Here is a 25133-nt window from a genome sequence, read left to right as displayed (position 1 = left end):
CCTATTATCTCTCAGCTTCAATGGCTCCATGTTAACTACAGAATACTGTACAATACAAAATATCGCTCTTAACATTTAAAGCTCCACCCCCCAACTAGCTGATCAGCTACAGACTTGCACTCCCTCTCGCTCACTCAGAACCTGTAATTTGAGAATATTCAGTCTGGCAATATGGTGCATGCTTAGTTTGTGGAAGACGGACACAACTAAAGACATGAGCATAAAATGATGGTTGTCAATTACAAACTGTGTTTCCTCAATGTGCTCTTTGAGAAAAAACATCAATTTTGAGAAATGTTAACAGCCAAGAACAATCTGCATAGTGACTAAATACGTTTAGCCAAAACGTTGTTTGGAGGCTCACATGAGCACATAAATTCATAGCTTTGCTAGCTTAGCCTGGCGTAGCTAAAGTAAAGATTATAAAACGGGATTTTCAAATAGCCAAATATAACCAAAACAGCCTTAATTATGAAATGTAATCCTCCGGGATCTGGTTTGGAGCGTACACCGGTTTGTAAAATCCCAAGCAGAACATGTGTGAGGCATCTTATCCATTACTTCACGCCACAGCAGTGCCACTCGCAATATGGCGGCGAAGTTGACGTACGATTCTGCTGGTCATGAAGTGTCTAGTTATTTTATGTCTATGTGTAAAACTGCGGTACCGTATGGTGCCGTGGCTCTGCGGGTGGATAGTATTGGGGATTGGGACCCGGGTGCAGCCGTGCAACTAAAGTTAAGCGTCGTGAAAAAAAGATAACAGTGTAGCAAAACTGCGTGCAGTGAATATTTGTCACCACTTGTAATGATGTGAATAGAGAATGCTATTACAATGAGTATGTATGTTAGTGTAAGCAGGAGTTCGTATCAGGAAATTTCAATAAAGTTAATTGATAGATTGTTTAAGGGAGGAGAATTTTGGTGGGTGGAGTGTAAAGATAGAAAAAACAGTTGTGTTCTTAAAGAAATAAATATAACTGGCAAATAGTCCACAAAACTGGGGTGACCATCTCTTCGATGTGTGGAAAGGCACAAAGAGATGGTCACCCCAGACTATTTCAGTTATATTTATTTCTTAATTTAAAGCACTTTCCTCAAGTATAGTATCTGATGTCATAATGTGGCGCATTCTCTTCAACTATTCGGTTCGTTTGCCACGAGAGGACACTATTGCTGCTTTGTTAGGATATCCATTCCTGAGTCAAAAACCGAGAAATGGTTACATTGACGATGCAACTTCGCATTTCGACAAACCGACTTGGTGTTGTTATATAATACTAAGGACCAAGCCAACACAGACGAGTCACCAAATCGCGGTGTGCTTTATTAGCCGAGAGTACGTATTTTGAGCGCGACGCCAAGTGTTCCGCCCAGGAAAACGTAATAATAACGCGCCAGGAAGAAGCGGCACTCCTACATGAACATCCATAGACACACACCTAATATCCAGCCTAAGGTTCTCCTTAGTATATGATGGCATCCAAATCGGCCTGCCTAATGGTGGCGAGCTCTGCAGCGGAAGGTATAATGTCAGTTTTAAGGAAGCAGCAATTGTGTGTAGATTTAGTACTTTCAACAAAACGTGTGCAGACGTCCAGATTGAATACAAGTCGGTGCTTATATTAATCACGGTTTGGCAAGTTAGACTATTTAAAGGACTTGTGCGCCTGGAATTCATTTTACATTTTGTCATCACATTTAACTCATTTTGATTTTCAGAAATGTAAAGGAGTTTGAGCAGAAACTGGGCAGGTTGTTCTATTTTACATATGTCTATTCACTTTTATGTTGAAGAAGTCCTTTCATTCATGCACTCTGCCTGGTGCAACTTGCCTGTTCCCCGAATTATAGGATCAGCCTGATTTCAATCTCTAGATTACTGCAATCTTGTAAAGCACTGTTCCTGGCAACCATTATCAGTTCTCATGTTAGTCATGTTTTCCATTAGCTGTCCATATCAAGTAATAATCGTGTGTTTCCAGCATTTTTTATCTTTTTCCATGAGTTCAGAGCAATTATTTTAACCCCTTGTAAGCAAAATTTATAACAAGTTCACCATCTGTATTATTTTATATTTAAGCCCTTAACCAAGTTAACTGTCTTTACTGCACTAGGGGTGTCGGCGGAGTCCTTCATAAATTCTTTCAACTTGTGCAGCTCAGCATTCAATTTGCAGATCACTACTCCTGGGGTGAGTAATGCTTCTGATTTTTAAAGAAATAGAATGTTCTTAGCTATTATAGTATGCTGACTTTGATCTGCATTTAAATGAGGAAACCATAAATTACTTTCTTTCTTTTGCACAACTGCTAAATTATTTTCTAAAGTTTTTGTGGTTCATTTAGTTTCTCCTCTGGGTGTGTGCAAATTGGGAATGCTTCAATATTTAGTAACATTGAACTCTGAATTTTTTAAATTACTAGGGGGCTCTGCCCCCTGCTCGCTTCACTTGCCAATCCCCAGGTATGTGTATGGGATCATCAAAGTATTCTTAGAGGCAGATTTAGTTAAAAAGCAGTTAAAAATAGTAAAACACTAGCAAAATACCCGCGTTTCGCAGCTGAGAAGTAGTGTGTTAAAGAAGCAATGAAAAAGAAAAGGAAACATTTTGAAAATAACGTAACATGATTGTCAATGTAATTGTTTTGTCACTGTTGTGAGTGATGAGTGTTGTTATATATATATATATATATATATATATATATATATATATATATATATATATATATATATATATATATTTACACACACACACATAAACATATATATATACATATCTATACATATATATATATCTACATATATACATATACATACACACACACATATATAAACATATATATACATATACATACATATCTACATATATACACACACAGCTATTTCATATCAGTGCAATGCTGCTTGTTAAAACGGATGACTCCGCTCTTACGTGCAAGTCTGCGTGGATATTATGAACTATCGTATTTGTTCAAGTTCTATTTAAATTTTAAATAGAAGGAATTTTTATTTAGTCGACAGAAATATCTTTGGTAGGAATGGTAAAACAGACAGGAATATTATTCGTGAATAAATCAACTCAAACCTTAAACAACTTATAATATTTTGCTCTCCATAAAAATATATCCTGTCTAAATTATACAAGTTAGAAATAAAGTAAGCGTTAAAAGAACAAACATTCAAATTTCTTTACTCTTATGTAATTTTATATAAAAAATAAACTTAGATTTTAAATATCCCAAAAGATTTTGCTCTCCATAAAAATATATCCTGTCAAAATTATACAAATTCAAATATGAACATGCTGCATAACAAAACCTGGAAATATAAATAAAATGTGTTCCTTTCAGCAATAACAAATCAAATCATTCAGTTGTCTTTGCTCATATGTCATTTTAGAGCTGGACGCCTGGCATCTTTTTGGCCACAGGTTCGTTTCTGTTTGCTGTGAGGTTCTGTGTTGTGGAGATTCTCAGGATGGATTGCAGGTGCTCATCAGTGAGGCGACTCCTGTGTGCTGTTTTGTTAGTCTTTATCACTGAGAAGAGCTTCTCACACAGATATGTGCTACCAAACATGCACAAGGTTCGAGCCGCATGTAGGCGGACTTTTTTTGTTCTTCAAAGTCACCAAAGCGCCGTGCAAACTCAGTGCGCGCTCAGTTTATCAGCAAAGTGCGTGTTGGGAACACCGTAGTGGCGACTTGGTTTAACATTACTTGGCAACAGGGAAAGTGGGGCAAGGTGCACTGGTGCATTTGTGTCTCCCATAAAGCAGCTTCACTTGAAATCACTTTGTGATTGTGCGGGTTAAAACGTCCGCTGAAGTGTCAGATTCTTATTTAATTATGCTGCTTTCTGTATCTTCTCCACAATTCAGGTTACCCTGATGTTTTGTCTCATAGTGCCGTCTTAGATTAAATTCTGTAATTACAGCCACATTAGCTCCACAAATGAGACACACGGGTTCAGTAAACATATACTCAGCCTCCCATCGGTTTTTAAAGGCTCTATTTTCAGAATCAACTTTTCTCTTCAGCATCGTGTGAGCTAGCTTCGCAATAACTTGCAGCATCATAAGGTAGACTTGATTACGCGGTAAGTGTTGGCAAGGCAGCTGAAGCGCTGCATTATGGGATCTGTAGTTTATTGTGTTACCAGCGCTTCATATACCGGGCTTTAATAACAATAATACAGTATATAAAATGATCTCGCGGGCGGATATAATTACGCGGGCGGATGTGGCCGCTGCCCTTGAGTTTGACACATATGGACTAAATAGAACTTGAAAAGATATATTTTTCAAATGTGATCGCGCAATTCAGATAGAGTTGGCAGCACTACAGCCTGCATGCCTCAATAAGTCATCCTCCCTCGCTCTTACTTTTTACCGTTCATCTAATGAATACACTGAGTATGGCTTTACCAAAACAATCATTGATGGCGAATAAAGTATCCATTATTCGAGTATGTAGATCGGGATATATATATATATATATATATATATATATATATAGCGTATACCAGCGGAAGTAGTGTGTTAAAAAGCTAGAAAAGAAAAGGGAACATTTTAAAAATAGCGTAACATGACTGTCAATATACAGTATTTGTTTTGTGTTACTGAGTGTTGCTGTCATCAAGGATTTGATTATCATTATTTCTTTCAATCAGGTTCGTATTTGTAGGATGTGTTGTGTTCAAGTTACATTCCGTGTTTGTCAATCGTTGTAAAGATGACAGGTTTCATTCATCGATTCGTTTCTTACTGCATCAATAAACAGCTCGTCTTCTTCTTTATCTGAGACCTGACACACTGCATGCGGGTTTTTACACTGTCTTCCTTTAGCGGGACATTGACTTTTTCAACGTGTGCTTTGTTTTGGATTTATGAATATGCTTGTATGTATCAGGCGCTTCATATTTTTGCTGCCTTTTCAATTGTGTAATTGGTTTTGTTCAGCTCTTTGGAACTGTTGCTTTTATCTGTGCACTGCGTCAGTTCCGTGAGCCACTCGGTGTACATGCATCGAAGGTTCCCAGCTGTGCTGGTGCCATCTCGTGCTATGTCCATGGCTGTATTTAATGTTACCTTAGTCCTGGCACTTAAAACTTTCTCTCGCAGTTTCGCTGAGTTTGTGTCAAACACCACCCTGACCATCTCATCTTCCTCTCCATAAGCACAGTCCTTCACCCGTGAATATTTAGTGGCAGTTTGCTATTGAATTGCGCTGACGGACGGACCTTATATGGGCAGGCACTAAATTACAAGCGCCAGCGCAGCCTGTCTATGAACTTAATTTAAAGTGTAGGTTTACATCGTGCTTTGTTTCCGAAGTAGCAGAACTCATGAATATGGTTGTATATGTCACTTTCGCTTCGCTTCTTATTGTTTAGCTGCCTTCTCAATTATATAATGCATGTTTTCTTCAGCGCTTTTTTGAGGTCTTCCTGGTTTTCTATGTACTGCGTGATTACGTGGGAGGCGTGATGATGTCACACGAAACTCCGCCGCCACGGCGTTGAAGCTCATCTCCATTACAGTAAATGGAGAAAAACTGCTTCCAGTTATGACCATTTACGTAGAATTTCGATATAAAACCTGCCCAACTTTTGTAAGGAAGCTGTAAGGAATGAACCTGCCAAATTTCAGCCTTCCACCCACACGGGAAGTTGGAGAATTAGTGATGAGTCAGTGAGTGAGTGCTTTGCCTTTTATTAGTATAGATAATAAATTGAAAGAAAATTGTTTCATGTTGCGTTTTACGTATTCTTTGCGTTATACATTTTTGTTCTGTTTGTCTTTGATATTAACACGCAAATACTTTTTACGTTTTCACTTTTACTTTAAAATTTAAGTAAAAACAATATTTGGAAGTAACTTTTCTTTAATATTGCATTGCATTTTGATTCCGTGTTTGGACTTGCATTGTGACAATGCAACATATAACTGCCCATGAGTGAATGTCATTTCCTTCTCTTAATAAATAAACTGACTTTTTGGAATGTTTGTCCTTGTGATTTGTTAATTGTCATAGCAAAAGCTATTCTAATGGGAAACTGTAAATGTTTTAATATGAATGGCATATCAAGATCTCCTTTGGTGTCTGTTGTTCACTGGATATGTACTGCATTACCTTTCTCGTTGCCTGTTCAAATTTACATGTTTGAATTATTCCACCAATTTTTAATACTACTAATCCTGAGCCATTGCATAACCCATTACTCATACATAAATTACCCAATAACATTATGATAAATCCTTTTTTCAACAGTAATTCAGTAAGTGGAAGACCGTATGGTGTAAAATCTCTTCAAAATAGTAGATCTCGTCTTGTCTCAAGACTTGCAAAAATCTCTTTGAAATAGTCTCATCTTGTCTCAGGATTTTTTTTTTTATATAATCGAGAGATTAATACAATTTTCTTTGTATAATTTTCAAGTTAATCATTCTTTGGTTGCCTAAAGAGCTTTAGTTTGTCTGTTTATAACAAAGGTAAGGAAGACAAATGTTTTGAGGTATGGTAGTTATGCTTGCTAATCATGGTGCTAGGGAGTGGTGACATACTGCATGTTGATTTGCTTGTGCAAGTAAGAATTTCACTATATTTGTACACATGTCAATAACAATTCAATAAGCATATGCTGTTGCATTACTGCTCTGTGTGCTATTTACGGACAGTTTCTTAAATTTCTTGGATTAGTCTTGGCCAATTTTTATACAAAATGAAATAACAGGCATACTGCACTGTTACTGATAAAGGTAGCATGACTTCGAAATTAAGTCTATAACAATGTGCTGAATATAGACAAATATCAAAAAAGATAATTCAGATAGGTGTTTTGTGTAGCCTACATTAGTTCTGCGAGAACACAGAATTTCAAACAAGGCAATAAAATCAGGAGAAATGGCAGTTTACTCAACTGTAATTTCCTTCATATCTACTGTGTGGCAAAGTGCTCAAATACCCATCCACCGCTTTTGATGTAATCAGTGGATAAGTATTCCTCCTTCAAAGTTTTACTTGAATTGGAAAATCACCAGGAACCAGGCTACTGGCCTAATTCTAGTGTGAAAGGAAACTGCTGTATTAGATTCATAATAAATGAAAAATAGCAATTTAGCCTCGATAGGTATTTTGTTTATTTAGAGCTGAAAAGATTGTACTGGCGCAGAAGTGTCCAGCTCCAATCCTGGTGCGTTGCAGTGGCTGTAGCATTTCATCCTAACCCTTTTCTTAATTTAATTAGTGACCAGTTTTTGCTGCTAATTAATTTTTTTTGCCTTAAACTTAAATTTACTCACCATTTAATTGTTTCTTTTTTTCATTAATTAGCAGTGAAACAGTAATGAAATACAAAATTAGCCAATACATGAGGAGCTCACCAGAGTCCTTTGCACAATAGCACTCTATTATAATAAAAAAAAATCTTGGACTAGATGAGACCTTTTAGCCTTGTGATAAGACTTTTTCAGAGAGATACTTTCACTTCCCGTGAGACAAGACTTGGTGCCAAGAGATTTAACCATGCCTGTGGCCAGAAATAAAAGACAAAGAGATGATGACAAAGTAGAACGTCATAAAGAATTCAAAAACGATGGCGTGATACGCATGCAGAGCAGGTTAGAGATAATGAAAATACTAAAATTCGAAAGTCTCAAAAAAATTATAGTAAAGATTACATCAGTGCAAACAAATGGAAATTATTACTCAGTGAAATAAAGGAACAGCGAAAAGAGATCACATATATTGTTTGGATTTAAACTTTAAGTCCGAGACTTGTAGATTGTCTAATTTGTGTTGCCATCAGGGGAAAGTAGTGTTTTTCCCCAATGAAGAGGCGTATCTGCGAGAATTAAGATTTGTTGTTTGGTGAAAGTGCAATCCACATACGCAAGTGGCAGAGACGTGAGGTGGCTGGTACGTAGCATAGGCTGGGGGGGTTGGCGAGTGAAGCGAGCAGGGAGAGGAGCCCCCTAGTCTGAAAATAAAGAAAGGTGAAGGTTTCAATAATGCTGATCTAATCAGATACAGAAAACATTTTGAAGGTGATCTTAGAAAAAAGAAAATTTACCTTTTTGAAAATGTCGGCTGTGGCAGAATGAGAGCACCATTATGCCATGGAATTAAATAATGGGTTAATTAACAACAGGAAATGGCGTGTAATTAAGAGATTGGAGTGAAAATAATTGAGGGGTGAGCAACATCAGTCCTGGAAGACTACAGTGGCTGCAGGCTTTTGTTCCAAACTAGTTTCTTAATAAGAAGTCAGTTATTGCCGATGAAGCACTTACTTGTCTTGCTTGTTTAGATTTTCCACCATTAACTTCTTATTTTAGTCTTAAGCAGCTGTATTCCCATTTTTGTTGCTCCTTATTAGCAATAAGATGCAAATTACAAAGGAACCAACAGTTAACCATCTAACTTGTCTCCATTGACACCAGTTTGTTTTCATCGTGAACTGTCTGGTTTAATAAAACAATTAGAAGGAAACAGAAGAGAAAAAAGTGAAGGAGTGAGAATTACTTACTTGTTTAAGGCTTCAAATCATTTGAATGGTACTCTTGGAAAGGATATAATCTACAGTACAATACAAGGATGACCTGACATGGCAGAATGAAAGCAATAACAAGCTTTGAAGCTAAATAAGATTTATTATTGGCAATGACTGGTTTCTAATTAAGCTTCTGGTTTGGAACAAAAACCTGTAGCCACTGTGGCCCCCCAGGAACTGACCTTGCTCATTGTTGAATTACTTGCAGTCTAAGGGCCCAACTTAGCTGGTCATCTGTTGGCATACTCCATATTTAATTTTTGTTTGGATTCCATGTGAGGGAAAAAAATCAATTCAGAGGACTGGGTCTTGACAATTAAAACAAACGGAAAATAAGTCAATTAAGAGCAGAAATTGGTCACTGATGAAGAAAATAGCAGGAAGGAAAATCTATAGTCATGGTAACTCTCCAGGGTCAGAGTTGGACACCCCTGCGCTAGAGCATCACAGTGTTTGAGATATATATAAATCAAATCTTCCATACTATGATGGTACTTAACAGTGGTTATGCATTTCAGGGTAAACCCATTGATTTCCTGGATGTTGATGACAGTAATATGCGCTGGATCCAGGACTTTCGTGTGAAATCTTATGCCAGTCCTGCTAAGTTGGAATCTATTGATGGTAGGTTTTAGTATAATGTTTTGTAAAGGCTGGCTTTTGTATTACTGAGTATTTTGATCAAATAAACAATTCTCCCTTTTACTTAAACTCTTTGAAATGTTAGAAGTATATTGAAATGTATGATTTTCTGGAGTTTTATTTGGTCATGTTTAGTCCACAAGGCAATTATATGTAAGTAAAGGTTGTGTCCCTTAAATGTGCATTTTAATATTGAAGTGTGATAAACTGAGTGTTCTACAAATGACCAGTTACTCCATTTATCAATTCTTTATGTGATCATCAAACATACCTTAAAACAAATTTTGCTTAAAAAGTAAATAATGAAATGGTTTTGATATATTTATGTAATGTAATTAAGCCAGGAAACCCGTAAAAAAAATTACACACCATGAGCAGAACCAAACTGTTGAATTGAACAAACTCAATTAATCTAATTTAAGGAGAAAAAAAGCTGTTAACAAAATCTAGTAGCTGAAAGGTTCAGGAAACCATTTTCTATGAGCAATATTTTAAAAGTTTGGACAAAAAAGGAAAAAATCCTGCAATTAATAAATAATATACCTGAATTTATCTTTAATGATATATGATGCAGCCATTGCTTAATAAGAGCCAGAATTTAGAATTGCAGTGTTAGCAAGCTTGGTGGTAATCTTAACATCTGGTGTTCTGCTACAGTGTTCTGAAATGGAATTGTCTTAGATAAATATTACTAATGTTCAAGAACAAAAATAAAGATAGTAATGTTGAACTTATTTTTCTGCAATTAATGAATTTTGTACCCTCCCATTTTTTTTCAAATTTTGTACTTGTGTAGGCTCTCGGTATCATGCTCTGTTAATTCCTAGTTGCCCAGGTGCCATGACTGACTTGGCCCAAAATGGCTACTTGGCAAAGATCCTACAACATTTTGTCACAGAAAACAGTGAGTCCTGATTTTTTATTTAATTTTTTTAAGAAAGTAAGAATATTTTTTGTACTCTTTTATGCAAGTAACATACAGTAAATTTAGGGCAGTGTATTGCCAATACAGTAATTTTCTTCAAGACATACTGGGGTCATGTTTATAAAACTTTGTGTGGATTTGAGCGTGAAAATATGCATACACCAAAATAACAGAAATGCAAAAAAAAAAAAACAGATTTATAAACCTTGAATACGTACATTTATACACAAATTACCTTTTATAACTCACAATCATCTTGTAAATGTGCGTCAGTAAGTGCAGCTTGAACCCCACTTCAGTTGCCATGCTGAAATCACCATGTAATATGCTAATCAACTCCGTACAACACAATCACAGTTCTGCAGACCTTGATTGGCTCCAACTTGATGCATTGAGGCAGTGCATGTCATTATTGGACCTCTCCTCTGCTCTTGGTCCTGGGGTCAGGGAACAGTATAAGGCACCAGCGTCTGAGTGGGTGGTCTCGATGGCAAATGTAATGACATGATTTCTGTTACAATGAACAGTATAGGCCACATGAAATTCTGATGGTTCAGCCAGTTACCTTATCAACAAGACAGCCATCATATACCACACTATCAGCAAATCATCTGCCAAAGCTACTTTGCTTCAAAATAATTGACTTATGGGTTAACCCAGGCCACTGAGTCATGAAGTTTATCAGTCTCATCTTGGTATTATGGATGACTTGAGTATTAATGGAATGTCACTGCTTACGGGTAACAAAAGCAGCTTCATTCTTGCCAGGTGCCATTATTGCAATATTAGTGTAGTCAATTGCTTTGATTATGCTAGGAACAACAGACATTGCTGCAAATTGTCATTTTATGTTGGCAAAAACATGTTTTATGCATGTACATTGTCACCATATGGAAACTGAATATAGTGCTTTGTCGGTTGGTTAATGGCATCCAGCACATCGGGCATGATGGGACTAAAGCTTTGCTGAGATATTCCTGACCTTTCTGCCAGCTCGAGAAGTGACAACAGGTACCCAATATAAGTTGACCAAAAAAAACCACTTTTTTTTTTTTTTTTTTGCACAAATACCCAGCTTTACAATATAATTGGGAACTCAAATATAATATTTATATGATAGAAATCATTTTTGAGGTTTAAGATTTTTGTCACATCAACACACATTATAATAATAAGTTGGCGATATAAATTATTACACACATTTCTCAAGTTGATCAGTGGTGTCATCATTTCCCAGTTTCTTTGAAATGTTGCGTATGCATGGGTCAAAGTTGCCGTAAATATGTGGAAGTTCTTCCATCAAAGTTTTCTTTTATAAATTCTGATTTTAGTGTGTAAAGTTGAATATGCAAGTTTCAGGCCACATTTTGTGCATTTGCAAGTTTTATACTGTAAATCTGACCACTGGACTTCTGAAAGTGTGCATCAATTGGAGTTAAAGAAAAGCCTTGTGCTGCCAGTCTGATTGGGTTAGTATCTTGTCCATTAGCAGGAAAACCAGTGAAGCAATTTATAAGCAAAAAGAAGTGTGTTAATAAACTAAACTTCTGTGGTCAGCTGATAGACAGTTTTTGTAGGTGTCACTTTACTTACCTCTGGAATAATGACTGGATACCAGCTTTGTCAGCCATGTGCCCCAGTTTTCTGCATATGAAGAATTATTTTAAAGGAAATCTTTTTATTAATTTGTAATAATACTTAATAATTAAAATTTGAGTCTACAGTTATTTATAGTAAAGTGCAAAAGTGTTCTTGTCTTTTTTTGTATTTTTATAATGATTAAACACATTTTTTTCTTAATTATGTTGGTATTCAGTATTCATTTGGTCTAAGTTGAGGTATTTATTGTACAAGTAAAATTGGTTGTAAACAAGTAAATGCAGTATATATAAAAAGAGAAAAAAAACTTAAGTAAACTGCTTTCTTACAGTAAGTACTCCCCCTATACTGCAATGACAACTTAAAGTTTTTTTTTTAAATATACATCTACCAACTTTTCCCCACTATGCAGAGGTGGTTTTCATCCAAGAAATTGTCGTTGACTGGCTGTAACAGCGTCATTCTTAGATACTACTTGTGGTTTCAAAGTTGTATCACCGAGTCCCAATGGCCTTTAAGTCTGCAGTTTTGCTGGACTGCTCAAGGACTTTTACCATTTAATCTTCAGACATTCTAGTATATATTTGGGTGTCTACTTTGGGTGGTTGTTATTGTTTTGCTAAAAGATGAGAGATCTGTGAACCGATATGGTTATTCATTTCATATTTCTATTCCTTCCTCTGCCCACTTTTGCTTTAGTGGTGCAAAGTAAATAGACACACAGAAAACTGTTATTGCTGCAAAGGGTTTTGAATTCTGAGTACAGTGCAGTAGTTAACATGTACAGTTTAAGTTTAGTACACAAGCAAATACACTTGAGTTTTAATAGAACTGGCATCCTTGTGGTATATACTCCAAGAGGTTCAAGTTCAGCCTAGCTTCTTTATAACTGTATTTTCATTAAGACACAAGCAAGTATTTTTAAATACTTGCATTGAAGAACTCGTTTGTAGCAATACGCTGTCTGGAAAAAAATCCCCAGTAATTTATTTTCAAACTCTTCTCTTGTGAATTAGTCTCTTATTGGTACCAGTTGTCTTTATCTTTTAGAGCCAATATGTGCCATAGGACATGGAGTGACTGCATTGTGTTGTGCCATCAATGAAGATAAGTCTTGGATATTCAAGGAGTACAGCATGACAGGAGTAAGTGTATTGAAGGCATTGGTAGGCAGCTATGTGACAAGAATGAGATCACCGTAGAGGTTTTCTTTTTTTGGCATTAACTTTTTTTTTCTTTCTACACAGCCCTCAATATTTGAGTTGGTAAGACGCAGGGACTTTGCAAACCTTTCTATCCTGATGGAAGACTTCGCTAAGGATTCTGGTGCCATATATAGCGGTGAGAAAGATGCTTTATTTAAGTCTTTCATTCTTTTTACCCACTGCTGTGAACAGGTGTAGGTGGGCTTAACTAAAGAGGAAGCCTCTTCAAGTGTAACCTTGTGCTTGCTTTGCAGCAAGTGTAGTCGATGCAGTGCATGTAGTGTTGGACAGGCATCTTGTCACTGGACAGAATGACCAGTCAACTCTTGCAGCAGTTCAGAATCTCATAATTCTCTGCAACAACAGGTATTCTGTTTTTGAAAGTTTTAATTTTTTTAAACTGTTTTAACAAAGAATGTGTTACTTTATGCCTGTTTTACTCCTTTGAATAAATAAGATGATATGATAGTTACATCTTTGCCACTAGACCAGTTTGGGATGATCTACACATTTGCTGATTTGCCTTGGTCCTGGCACTTTGAGACTGGAAAAAGACTGTAGATATCAGGTACTATCAAGCAGTATATAGGCCTTGGATCATCAACAAGCAGTTAGAATAATGGGAATTGAGCTGTATTAGATAAATAATACTGAAACCATTTAGCAGTTGCACAAAACTGCAGGCATTGTTTCTCTATAGGGTTAAATCAATAAACTCACTTGATAGGCTTGAATCTGTACAGTTAATTTTGGTTACTTTATTTCCAGTTTCTATTTCTCTTTTTGACTGCAATAAATTCCAACAGACAATTTAGGCAGTGTCATAGCATGGTAAATAGAGGCTGTAAATTGTATTGAAAAAAATTGAATCTGTTATTTAGTTCTGTCTTTCCTTAGGATTACTTTTATTATTTTTATCTCTCAGTGCAATATTTCCTAATGTTTTGGTTAAAATTTATGGTATGCCTTTGATTTGAATGGGGTCCGGTCCAAGGCCCTTAACCTGCAATTGCTCCGTCCTGGGTATGACGTTAATCTGCATCCAGCCCTGTAAGTGGGTCCTCCAACTTGCAAGGAAAACCTTGGGGTTGGTGGCAGGATTGGCACTCCAGCCACTGTAAAAAAAAAAAAAACACCAACTGAGATGTCACCTGTTGCACTCGGATCTCAGGGGCGGCAAGGCGCTGTAATCGGTGCATGTTCCCAACCTCTATCTGTATGATTTGAAAATGAATGCATTCCTTCCCACATAAGCCTATATGATTGCTGCTTGGTAAAAATGATCTGAAAATCAATCTGACACTTTTTCTATCATAAGGAACTTCATTATGAACAGTGCCATTTATTTTGGGTGGAAAATATCTAAAAATGTGGTTAACTGTTTGATAAGATTGTTATGTAAATACATATAGTGAGTGTGTATTTATAAGTAGTGCTAGTAAGTTTAGCATTTAGTTTGTTTATGATGTGTTGATTTTCTCATTTTAAAATGTTTTACTTCACTGATGTCTACAGTCTTAAAAATAAACTATGTGTGAAAACTTGTTTCCATATTGTTCATTTGACCCGATTGTTGCTTGAAGCTCCCAATTTAACCTACGTTTTCTTACATATTTTTTTAATCTTAGGAAATAAGGTATTTCAGAATAGATTGGAACTTGGAAAAGACTACTGTATTCATATCATTGTTCCCAAGGAGCAGGTGTTTTCCAAATTTCCTGTTTTGTTCAGAAGCTGGCATTCGGTGATATAAACCTACAGTCCTCCTCTGTGAAGATGTTGCATTCCACAAGCTAGTACAAATGAGGCATTTTCTTTATAAACTTTTAACCTAAAGTTATGATTAAAAAAATCCAATGTGTTATATGTTCCTTTTCTAATGATTATCTTTGGCTAATAATCATGACTCACTGGTCTACAAATAATGTTGGATGAATGAATTCCTGAAACCAGAAGTGAAGTGTAAACCTTTTGTATTGTTTTGCTGCACATTACAGCTATTTATGCTCACATTATGATACTTATAAGCGTGTGGTGGATGCACCCCAAGCTTAAAACTAATTTATTAAAGTATTTTTAGAAAGTTACTTTAAATCAAGATCAAAGGATCCTCTGTCAGTAGTTTTACTTGTGCAATAAATGTAAAAATGCTGCTTACAGTAACTGCAGTATGAGGCTGGAACTGAACAAAATGATTGGATGAAAGATTATGGGAATTGCATCTTTCTAGGAGTTACACTATTTAAATAATAATGCAAGCTAACTCTATAAAATATCCAATATAATCATATTTGTATGGGTACAATCTGTATATATTTGTATACTGCATAATAATTTAACTTTTAATTCATTACAATTGCTTCCTTGAATATTGTATTTTGCATTGTACATTAAATGATTTCTTTTTATACTGTATTTGATATAATTTGAGCATTAGTTTCTCCTTGAGTATTAATTTTCAGTTATTTCCAAAGATGCAGAAACTATATTTTCTGGCATTTACATATGTAGTTTCTTGAAAAATAGACTTTTAATTCCACCACCTAGATACAACCCTCATTTAGTATTTGCTTCCTTCCTTTAACAACGGAATGAAAATCTGGCCTTGTGCAAGGCAACTAATGAAGTTAAACAGCTGACTTAAGGCCATAAAAATACAAGAAAGCCTTATACTCACTACTTGCATAGCTAACTGAGTAGACTTTTGGAAGAAATACAAATGAGGTAATAAGAGTTTTATATAAGAGTGGAAATTCAACTATCATATGCAACTGAGGGTCATTATTTTCTCTCGAGTTCGCTGATGCATAGTATAAGGTCTGTGTTGAATTTATATGAATAAAATGCACCCAGTTCCTTTGTTAGTTTTATTATCCACTTTACAACTGTGTAAGAAATAGATTTTATATCTCAAATGAAACAAATAAATGAAGTAAGCTTTTCAGTGATTGGGTTACTTGTAGGTAAAAATCAAAACCCTTTAAGTATTTTCAGGTGACTCTGGTTATGTTTGGAAATTCACCATTATATTTTTTCTGTGGTGGTTCTCAAATATTGGTGAACTGTTGTGGTTTCCAGCTTCCACTTGAACTGAAGTGATCCCTTACTAGGTGGTGAATCCTTCTGTTTGTCACACCCTGAAAGGATTTCATTACCAGAAGAGCAACCACTAGAGTAACTGTGCAGCCAATGACTGTACCAGTAATGATGGCAACATAGCTTGCAGCTGAAAAGAGAAAAAAAAAATCAATCAGAATTTTTTTTTTTTAACAGAGCCTGCTACCAAACTAATACAAATAAAATCACAATCACATACTAGGAAGGCATCCTGAAACTTCACTAACTGTAAGCCTTTAACAGATAAAATATTTACTAGCATGACATACTGTACACTGTTCATATTTTCAATAAGCTATTTTAGGTTTCTGTGGCAATTACACTACTGCCCTTCCAAAGTGTATGGACAGCCAGGCAAGCTCTATTCACAAAAATACATAAAGGTCAACCGTTGCTTTCTTAAATGCTGAAGGTAAGAACTGATACGGATTCACGGAGCACCATAAGAAACTGCTTCCTGCTTTGCAGTGTAATAACAACTCCCTGCAGGAATCGCCAAAAACACATTTAAATCAAACTGTGGACAGAACCTCATGGTAAGATATGAAAGTTTACAGGTTTGTGGATTTCAGAGCTATTTCTTACTATTAAGCATGATTGATCTTCCCAATATTGTTTCTGGCTACTTTTGTTCTTTTTTCACTCTTGTATTATTTGCATGAATTTGGTGAGGATCATCTGCACTCACAGCCTTACATAAACATTAAGGTAGACAGTAATGGATTAATGCTAAAGTACAAGATGAAATCATAGATTGACAAAGTTGACCAAGTAGGTAAAGATCACAAAGTAATCCAATTCTTTCCAAAGGAACCTTATTTTATACACTCCCTCTTCTCTGAAGAATTATTGGAATTTTCTTTTGAAGGGGTCAAAATACAATGGAAAACTTGTTCTTCATGTATTACTCGTTGGATCAGTGCATTTCAGCAGCCTACACTAATTTGAAATGTCATATAAATGTGGCTCAGGTTACAGAAGCTGAAAGATTACTGATATGTGTACAGCCATCTATGTACTGTTTGCTAATCTGGGCGTATTCAAGCAAAGAACAGAAAGTTGGTGGTGGGTAAATACTTGACAGGCAACTGGTTTTCATCGTAGTAGGTCAGATGATCAGAAATCAAAATACATATGAATATAAGCTCTTTGCCTAATTAGATCTTGTCAGTGCAAATGCAGATTAAGTCCTTTCATTTTGTAAAGCTGCTTAATTGAAGTGTATGATTGCAGGGCATTGGGCCTATTTCAGCAGCTTTGACACCAAACCTGAAAGGGCAGCCACAACATCACAGAGCATACTCATTATACATCAATGTTCACTCACACAAACATAACAAACATATTTTGGGATCCACTTCCTGAATTTTTTCACTAATTTTTGTGTTCTTTGCTAATATATTCTGCCAGTGAAAATTTTGTTGACTAACCTCTGTGTCATGCAGATTTATCAGTTACATTATGTCTGGTAAATGTTTTTGTGTTACAATGTTTGAATTGTCATCTGCTGCAGACACAGCAATACTATTATACCTTCATTAAAATCAACTGCCATCTAGGTCTCTCAAGTCTAGCATCATGAAATCTTTTCTTAGTTTGTCTCCATCAGTTATTAGGAAAGAAAAAGTTGCCAAGTGATGCACAATGGAAAACACAGATCAGCAGGTCCTTCTAACAAACAATGCATGTTAGGCCCCAAATCTAAATCTTGTTAGGCTATATGACTAATCATTCTATATCTATACCTCAATTATTAGACCATACCCTACAAATACTACTGAAAGAAAGTCCTATGAAATTCATTATAGTAGCTTTACTAGTCAAACCTGTCAGCTACATGAATCTTATGCCATATGAAAACAAATACCATGTGCTGCTCTATATACTTCTTGTCATTGACTACTGAGTGTACAAGTAGAAGGCCTTTACCTAATTGGTATCTGAAGCTTTGTTATGATAAAATCTGTAAAATAAAAGTGTTACGTGAAAGACTTCTCTGCTCCAAGTGTTAAATCTGAGAATGTCGCTGTAATGTGTTATGCACACTATGTCCAATGTCTTGTTCTTCTATCATTGTTCAGTTGTCATCTACCTATCCATTTTCTAACCCCCATAGTCTGAATCAGAGTCACAGACAGCCAGAGCCCAACCTGGCAGCACTGGGTTTAAGGCTGAAATCCTTGGCTTGGGAGCCCGGCCATCTTAGAGTTCACTTAGCCACTCCCACTACGCCAATTCAGAGTTAGTGATTAACATGAATCATAACATGAACTAAGTCATAAATTAACACGGTTCTTAGGGGTGGAAAGGCAAATAAGTTTATACTCTGAGTTATAACTCTATAAAACACTGTTAAAAGAAAGTTGGCACATGGCATAATACCTCTGCTATTATAGCTAATACAAATCACAGGCAAAATACAACACTATATACATTCAGGGGCCATTTTGTTACATACACCTCTAGAACAACTTGCATTCTGCCAGGCCTGGATTTAACAAGAAGCTTTAATAGTATTATGCAGTGTAATTGTGAACACAAATGTATCCTAATGAGCATCAATTATATCACCAAAACTATCAATATATTCCAAAACTATCCTGCTTTGTGACTTTCAACTAGGCAGCAGTATTTAGATGAGTAAGCATTTGTAAAGGGATCTGTATGGATTAAGGAAAGCATTTTATGCCTGAGATGTTTAAACAGGTGGCCAAACTTAGTGTCTGGGTATCCACCACAGACTGACAGGCCCAGAAGTATCACTAACCTACCTAACGAATCAGGCACAGTCAGACTTCTACACAATGTGCTGATGTTTCCCTCAAGTACGTGGAAAACAGAAACACACTTGGCTCTACAATGGTGGCAACACATGGTGCAAGTTACACATTTAAGTTGAGTGTTGGTGCTCACCTTACTACCTTATATTCCAAGTTCCTTGAACATTGTCAAGGTCCAATAAAAAGATAAAAGATTGAAAGGGTTGGTTGATTATGTTGTAAAACAAATTAATAGGAAACCAAAGAGCAGACATGCTGCATTAATTTACTGACCCTGGGGTTATAATGTGTGAGTGACTGTATCAACCCTCCAAAGTGAAATACACTGAATCTGAACTGGAAGTACAGAAACACTTGGTCTAAAGAGTGACTGAAGAGAGGAGAAGTCTGTGGTTTGCCCCATATTTTGTATGCCAAAACCAGATAGATTCTGACACTTCCGTATTGATTTAACTCACCTACTATGTTGAAAAAAATGACACTTTTAGAGGGATGGGTCAAAGTGACCAAAACAGATTACAAAAAGTCAAAAACAGGCAGGAATCACATTAAAGCCGATTCTATGTCAGAGTCTCAAGTGGCAGAAAATCATGTTTGCCTTTAAACCATTTTGATTACATTAGAAACTGAAACTCTGCCTTGGCATGGCAGTGGTGAAGGTGAGCATTCTGTATTACCATTGTTAGATTTCTGTGACCCCATCCTTCTTGATAGTTGCTATTTTCCATTGGTTCCCTCTGTTGGGGTGGGTTATAGCAGACTCATCCTCTGAATCCTCTTCACCTAAGTAACATTCAAAATCTGGATCTCAAGGAATATTTCCTCTATATCTGAAGCATTCTCTGTCTCTATTTCACTGTCACAAATCCAGGCTTCTTGCACTGTCAGTCTTTTGGAGGTAATTTTCTTAAGACAGGAAGGCTCTCAGTCTTCCATGGGGTTTCTTCAATTTTAAAATCAGGAGGGTGGCCCACTAACATATAAACTCACAGTTGATTGGTCTGGGGTGGATCAGGCTGCCTATACCATTGACACTCAATGAAAGGTTGTGTGGCTCAAACGTGAAACGTAGTATGAATTGCTTTTGATGATTAAGGGTATGCTGTATTGTATATATTCATTTTAAGTTAGCAAAAGGTGGGGACTTACTGCAGTGAAGAAAAAAACAATACAATACAATATAATTTATTTTTGTATAGCCCAAAATCACAGAAGAAGTGCTGTAATGGGCTTTAGCAGACCCTGCCTCTTTATAGCCCCCCACCCTTAACTCTCTAAGAAAACAAGGAAAAACTTCCAAAAAAACCCTAGTATGGAAAAAAATGGAAGAAACCTTGGGAACAGCAGTTCAAAGAGAGACTCTTTTCCAGGTAGGTTGGGAGTGCAGTGGGTGTCAAAAAGAAGGGGGCAAATACAATACAATACACAGAAGAAGACACAATTAATCCTCAATACAATATAATAGTAAAACAAAAATATTACAAGTACAAAATACACATCTATAAACCGAGAAAGTGGATTATGTCACCACCTGTCTGCAATATACAATACAATCTAATCAGCCATTTGTTCTCTTACTCATCAAAAGCAACTGACACTTGGAGTCAGACGACCATATACCAATCTCAACATCCCTGTACACGAAAAGGTTGAAAACAAAGACAATCCCTGCCAGTGTTTGTATAGTGCTACCTGACTGGACAACCATAAAAGAATACTTTTTTATGTAAAAGTTTCCCTACATGGTATTCTTCTGTAGCCATACCATTATTTTTCTTTCAACTCAGCCTTCCATCGTTTAGTTGAACCTAATTTCAAGATCAGGAAGGGCAACTGGTGTAAAATGTTTCCTGATCAACATGCGGACAATAATACAGATTTCCATACTTGATCGGTCGAGTCCAGAATTAACAACGACCACTACCAGTACTGTTAGCCTACAGGGTGCTGGCGGAAATTGGCTACTGTTGGCCAAAGAAGGAGAATAACAGGGGGGGAGACATGTCTGGAGGAAAGAGGAGAGGAGGAAGGTAAAGAGAGTGGAACTGAGGGTAGGAACTTTGAATGCTGGCAGTATGACTGGTAAGGGGAGAGAGTTAGCTGATATGATGGAGAGAAGGAAGGTTGATATATTGTGCGTGAAAGAAGCTAAATGTAAGGGGAGTAAGGCCAGGTAGATTGGAGGTGCATTCAAATTGTTCTATTATGATGTGGATGGTAGGAGAAATGGGGTAGAGGTTATTCTGAAGGAGCAGTATGTCAAGTGTTTTGAAAGTAAAAAGAGTGTCAGACAGAGTAATGATTATAAAGCTGGAAATTGGAGGTGTGATGATGAATGTTGTTACTGCATATGCACCACAAGTTGGGTGCAGGATGAATGAGAAAGAAGATTTTTGGATTGAGTTGGATGAAGTAATAGACAGAGTACTCAAGGGTCAGAAAGTGGTGATTGGAGCGGATATGAATGGTCATGTTGGTAAAGGGAACAGAGGAGACGAGGAGGTGATGGATACGTATGGTGTCAATGAGAGGAATGAAGAAGGTCAGATAATAGTGGATTTTGCAAAAAAGATGGGCATGGCTGTGGTGAATATGTATTTTAAGAAGAGGGCGGACCATAGGGTTACGTAAAAGAGTAAAGGAAGATGCACACAGGTAGATTATATCCTTTACAGAAGAGTTGATCTGAAGGAGATTAAAGACTGCAAAGTAGTGGCAGGGGAAAGTGTAGTTAGATAGCATAGGATGGTGGTTTGTAGGATGACGTTGGAGATCAAGAAGAGGAAGAGAGTGAGGGCAGAGCCAAGGATCAAATGGTGGAAGTTGAAAAAGGAAGACTGCAAGGTTGAGTTTTGGGAGGAGGTAAGACAGGACCTGGGTGGCAATGAAGAGTAACCAGACAGATGGGCAACTACAGCAGAAGTAGTAAGGGTGACATCAAGAAGGGTGCTTGGAGGGACATCCAGACAGATTAAAGAAAAGGAAAGCTGGTGGTGGAGTGAAGTACAGGAGAATATACCGAAAAAGAGGATGGTAAAGAAGAAGTGGGATAGTCAGAGAGATGCAGAACGTAGACAAGTGTAAAAGGAGATAAGGTGAAAGGTGAAGAGAGAGGTGGTGAAGGCTGAAGAAAAGGCTATGATGAGTTGTATGAGAGGTTGGACACTAAGTAGGGAGAAAAGGACCTGTACCAATTGGCCAGACAGAGGGACCAAGCTGGGAAAGATGTGCAGCAGGTAAAGGATAAAGAAGGAAACATATTCACAAGTGAGTAAGGTGTGTTTAGAAAATGGAAATAGTACTTTAAAAGCCTGATGAATGAAGAGAAAGTTGGATGTGGAGATAGTGAATCAGGAAGTGCAATGGATTAGAAAGGAGTAAGGACAGCTATAAAGAAGATGACTAATGAAAAGGCCGTTGGTCCAGATGACAAACCTGTGGAAGCATTGAGGTGTTTAGGAGAGATGGCAATGGAGTTTTTAACCATATTGTTTAATTGAATCTTGGTAAGTGAGTGGATGTCTGAGGAGTAGAGAAGAAGGATAAGGGGGATGTGCATAGCTGCAGTAACTACAGGGGGAAAAACTGATGAGCCACAGCATGAAGTTATGGGAAAAAGTAGTGGAAGCTAGGTTAAGAAGGGAAGTGATGATTAGTGAGCAGCAGTATGGTTTCATGCCATGAAAGAGCACAACAGATGCAATGTTTGCTCTGAGAGTGTTGGTGGAGAAGTATAGAGAAGGCCAGAAGGAGTTGCATTGTGTCTTTGTGGACCTGGAGAAAGCATATGATAGTGTGCCTCGAGAGGAGCTGTGGTATTGTATGAGGAAGTCGGGAGTTGCAGAGAAGTATGTAAGAGTTGTACAGGATATGTACAAGGGAAGTGCGACATAGGTGAGGTCTGTGGTAGGAGTGATGGATGCATTCAACATGGAGGTGGGATTACGTTAGGGATCAGCTCTGAGCCCTTTCTTTTTTGCAATGGTGATGGAGACATTAACAGATGAGATTAGACAGGAGACCCCTTGGACTATGATGTCTGCTGATGACATTATAATCTGTAACAAGAGTAGGGAGCCTGTTGAGGAGACCATGGAGAGGTGGAGATATGCTCTAGCGAGGAGAGGAATGAAGGTCAGTAGGAACAAGACAGAATACATGTGTGTGAATGAAAGGGAGGTCAGTGAAATGGTGAGGATGCAGGGAGTAGAGTTGGTGAAGATGGATGAGTTTAAACACTTGGGATCAATAGTACGAGGATTGTGGAAGAGAGGTGAAAAAGAGAGTACAGGCAAAGTGGAATGGGTGGAGGAGAGTGTTAGGAGTGATTTGTGATGGATGGATATCTGCAATAGTGAAATGAAGATCTACAGGACAGTAGTGAGACCAGCTTTGTTATATGAGTTGGAGATGGTGGCACTGACCAGAAAGCAGGAGACAGAGCTGGAGGTGGCAGAGTTAAAGATGCTAGTATTTGCATTGGATGTGACGAGGTTGGACAGGATTAGAAATGAGTACATTAGAGGGTTGGCTCAGGTTGGACAATTGGGAGACAAAGTCAGAGAGGCAAGATTGTGTTGGTTTGGACATGTGCAGAGGAGAGATGCTTGGTATATTGGGAAAAGGATGTTAAAGATAGAGCTGCCAGGCAAGAGGGAAAAAGGAAGGCCTAAGAGAAGGTTTATGGATGTGGTGAGAGAGGACATGTAGGTGATAGGTGTGACAGAGCAAGATGTAGAGGAAAGGAAGATATGGAACAAGATGATCCGCTATGGCAGCCTGTAACAGGAGCAGCCAAATGAAGAAGAAGAAGTATTGCTACGGCACATAATGGTAGATTCAGGCAAAAGTCAGGAGCCAGCTATGGACAGGGTGTTGGTCCATCATAGTGCACATACTCATACCAGTCAAAAGAATTTGCTTGTCTTTATAATATGAAAGAAATGCGGGACAAAATATTTCACAACCTCTACATAGACAAGGGACTAGGCTGGGATCTGAACCCATACTCTACATTTACATTATTTTTTTCTTTAAATTTGTATAAGCACCTAGAGTTTGCTAAATGAATACAATAAAATAAATAAAATACAAAAAAAGATGCGAGAACACCTTAATACATTATTTACAGAGAGGTTGAAAGCTTCACCTAACAAAGAATCAAACATATGTTCTCAACCTTGACGACTGGAATTGGGCATTTCCCAATGGAATAAACAAATATAATAGTTGGGAGAGAAGCAATAAGGTGAACCGTCTGTTTTGCCATGAACAATATATTATACAGTCCATGACTAAAGCAATGGATCACTTAGTCAGCACATTTTTTTCTATTTAATGCTACTGTAAATATTTAAGGGGATATTAACTTTCATCCATCGATACATTTCCAACCATGTTTCTCCTTTGCAAGGTTGCAGAGGCCCAGTGTCTATGTCAAGAACAGTTGACTGAATGCAAGGAGGGAATCAAAACTGCAGATGGTGCCAGACCATCTCAGGATATTAATTTTATTCAGTCTAATGAAGTGAAAGCTACATAGGACCTTCCCATGAATTGGTGTTCATGACTTCAGTGTTCAGCTGCCCTACTGGTGGTTGCTTAAACCAGGGTTAGTGAGAGAATGTTGTTGAAACTTATTTCATGTTCTCTTTCATCTAAAAAGCAGCAAACTGCCCATTTGTGCAAGGCTATCTGGCTGTCTTTAACATGTCTTCTTTGTATTAAAATTAATCTTGCCAGTCAAAAAGTAAATGGCAACCTTTTAATGTGCAGCTTTTCTGTAGAGGGCACAGAGTTGAATTTATAAGTTATAGGTTTCTGACATAACAGAACATACAGGTACCTAGTTGAGTGGATGGTGAGGAAACCAAGGATGTTGTAGCTCCGACGGTACTGGACTGTACTAGGCTGATTAGTCCTGAGCTCACATGATACTCTCTGGACATGGGGTTGTACTGCACCGTCCTACTGGAAAGGCATCCTGAGGAGCAATTTGTAGTGGAGTCAATGTTGATGCACAGCTGCACAATGCATTGCACATAAACCTGTAAAAATATGGGAGCAAATAGGTGAGCTTTCTGTTGGAAAGGCAAGAAATCTCTTCAGACAGATGGAGGCTGCCATATTTGTATTCCATTTAATACACGTTTCCACAATGATACAATTTCTGCTTCAGGACTTATTCTGTTTTTTATTATTAAGCCCCCCAATATCAATTGGATTGAGGAAGACTCTATACATTTTGTTTATCATTCCACCTTACAAGATTAGCAAAATGGGACATAGTCACAGTGAAACACAGATGGAG

The 25133-nt window shown here is 37.2% G+C and overlaps 2 protein-coding genes across 2 annotated transcripts in view; one reads left to right on the top strand and one right to left on the bottom strand.

Annotated features, from left to right (window-relative positions):
* The first annotated feature begins 1166 nt into the window (after window positions 1-1166).
* On the top strand, window positions 1167-15341 carry gatd1 (glutamine amidotransferase like class 1 domain containing 1). Its single transcript, XM_039763924.1, has 8 exons — window positions 1167-1525; window positions 2118-2194; window positions 9074-9179; window positions 9994-10101; window positions 12772-12866; window positions 12969-13062; window positions 13181-13292; window positions 14555-15341. Exons 1-8 carry the CDS (start codon window positions 1474-1476, stop codon window positions 14559-14561), a joined length of 651 nt encoding a protein of 216 aa, XP_039619858.1. The 5' UTR covers window positions 1167-1473; the 3' UTR covers window positions 14562-15341.
* A 438-nt stretch (window positions 15342-15779) lies between these two features.
* LOC120535815 overlaps window positions 15780-25133 on the bottom strand; it is a 45929-nt gene continuing 36575 nt past the window's right edge. The window contains exons 13-14 of the mRNA XM_039763911.1: window positions 24669-24870; window positions 15780-16152 (exon numbers count right to left, since the gene is read on the bottom strand). Of these exons, the coding sequence (XP_039619845.1) occupies window positions 15974-16152; window positions 24669-24870 (381 nt within the window). The 3' untranslated portion in view covers window positions 15780-15973. The remainder of the gene's footprint in view (window positions 16153-24668; window positions 24871-25133) is intronic.

The sequence above is a fragment of the Polypterus senegalus genome, chromosome 1, assembly GCF_016835505.1.
Source record: "Polypterus senegalus isolate Bchr_013 chromosome 1, ASM1683550v1, whole genome shotgun sequence".
NCBI lineage: Eukaryota > Metazoa > Chordata > Cladistia > Polypteriformes > Polypteridae > Polypterus > Polypterus senegalus.
Note: the sequence above shows the minus strand (reverse complement) of the source record. Positions and strands in the feature narration are given on the sequence as shown.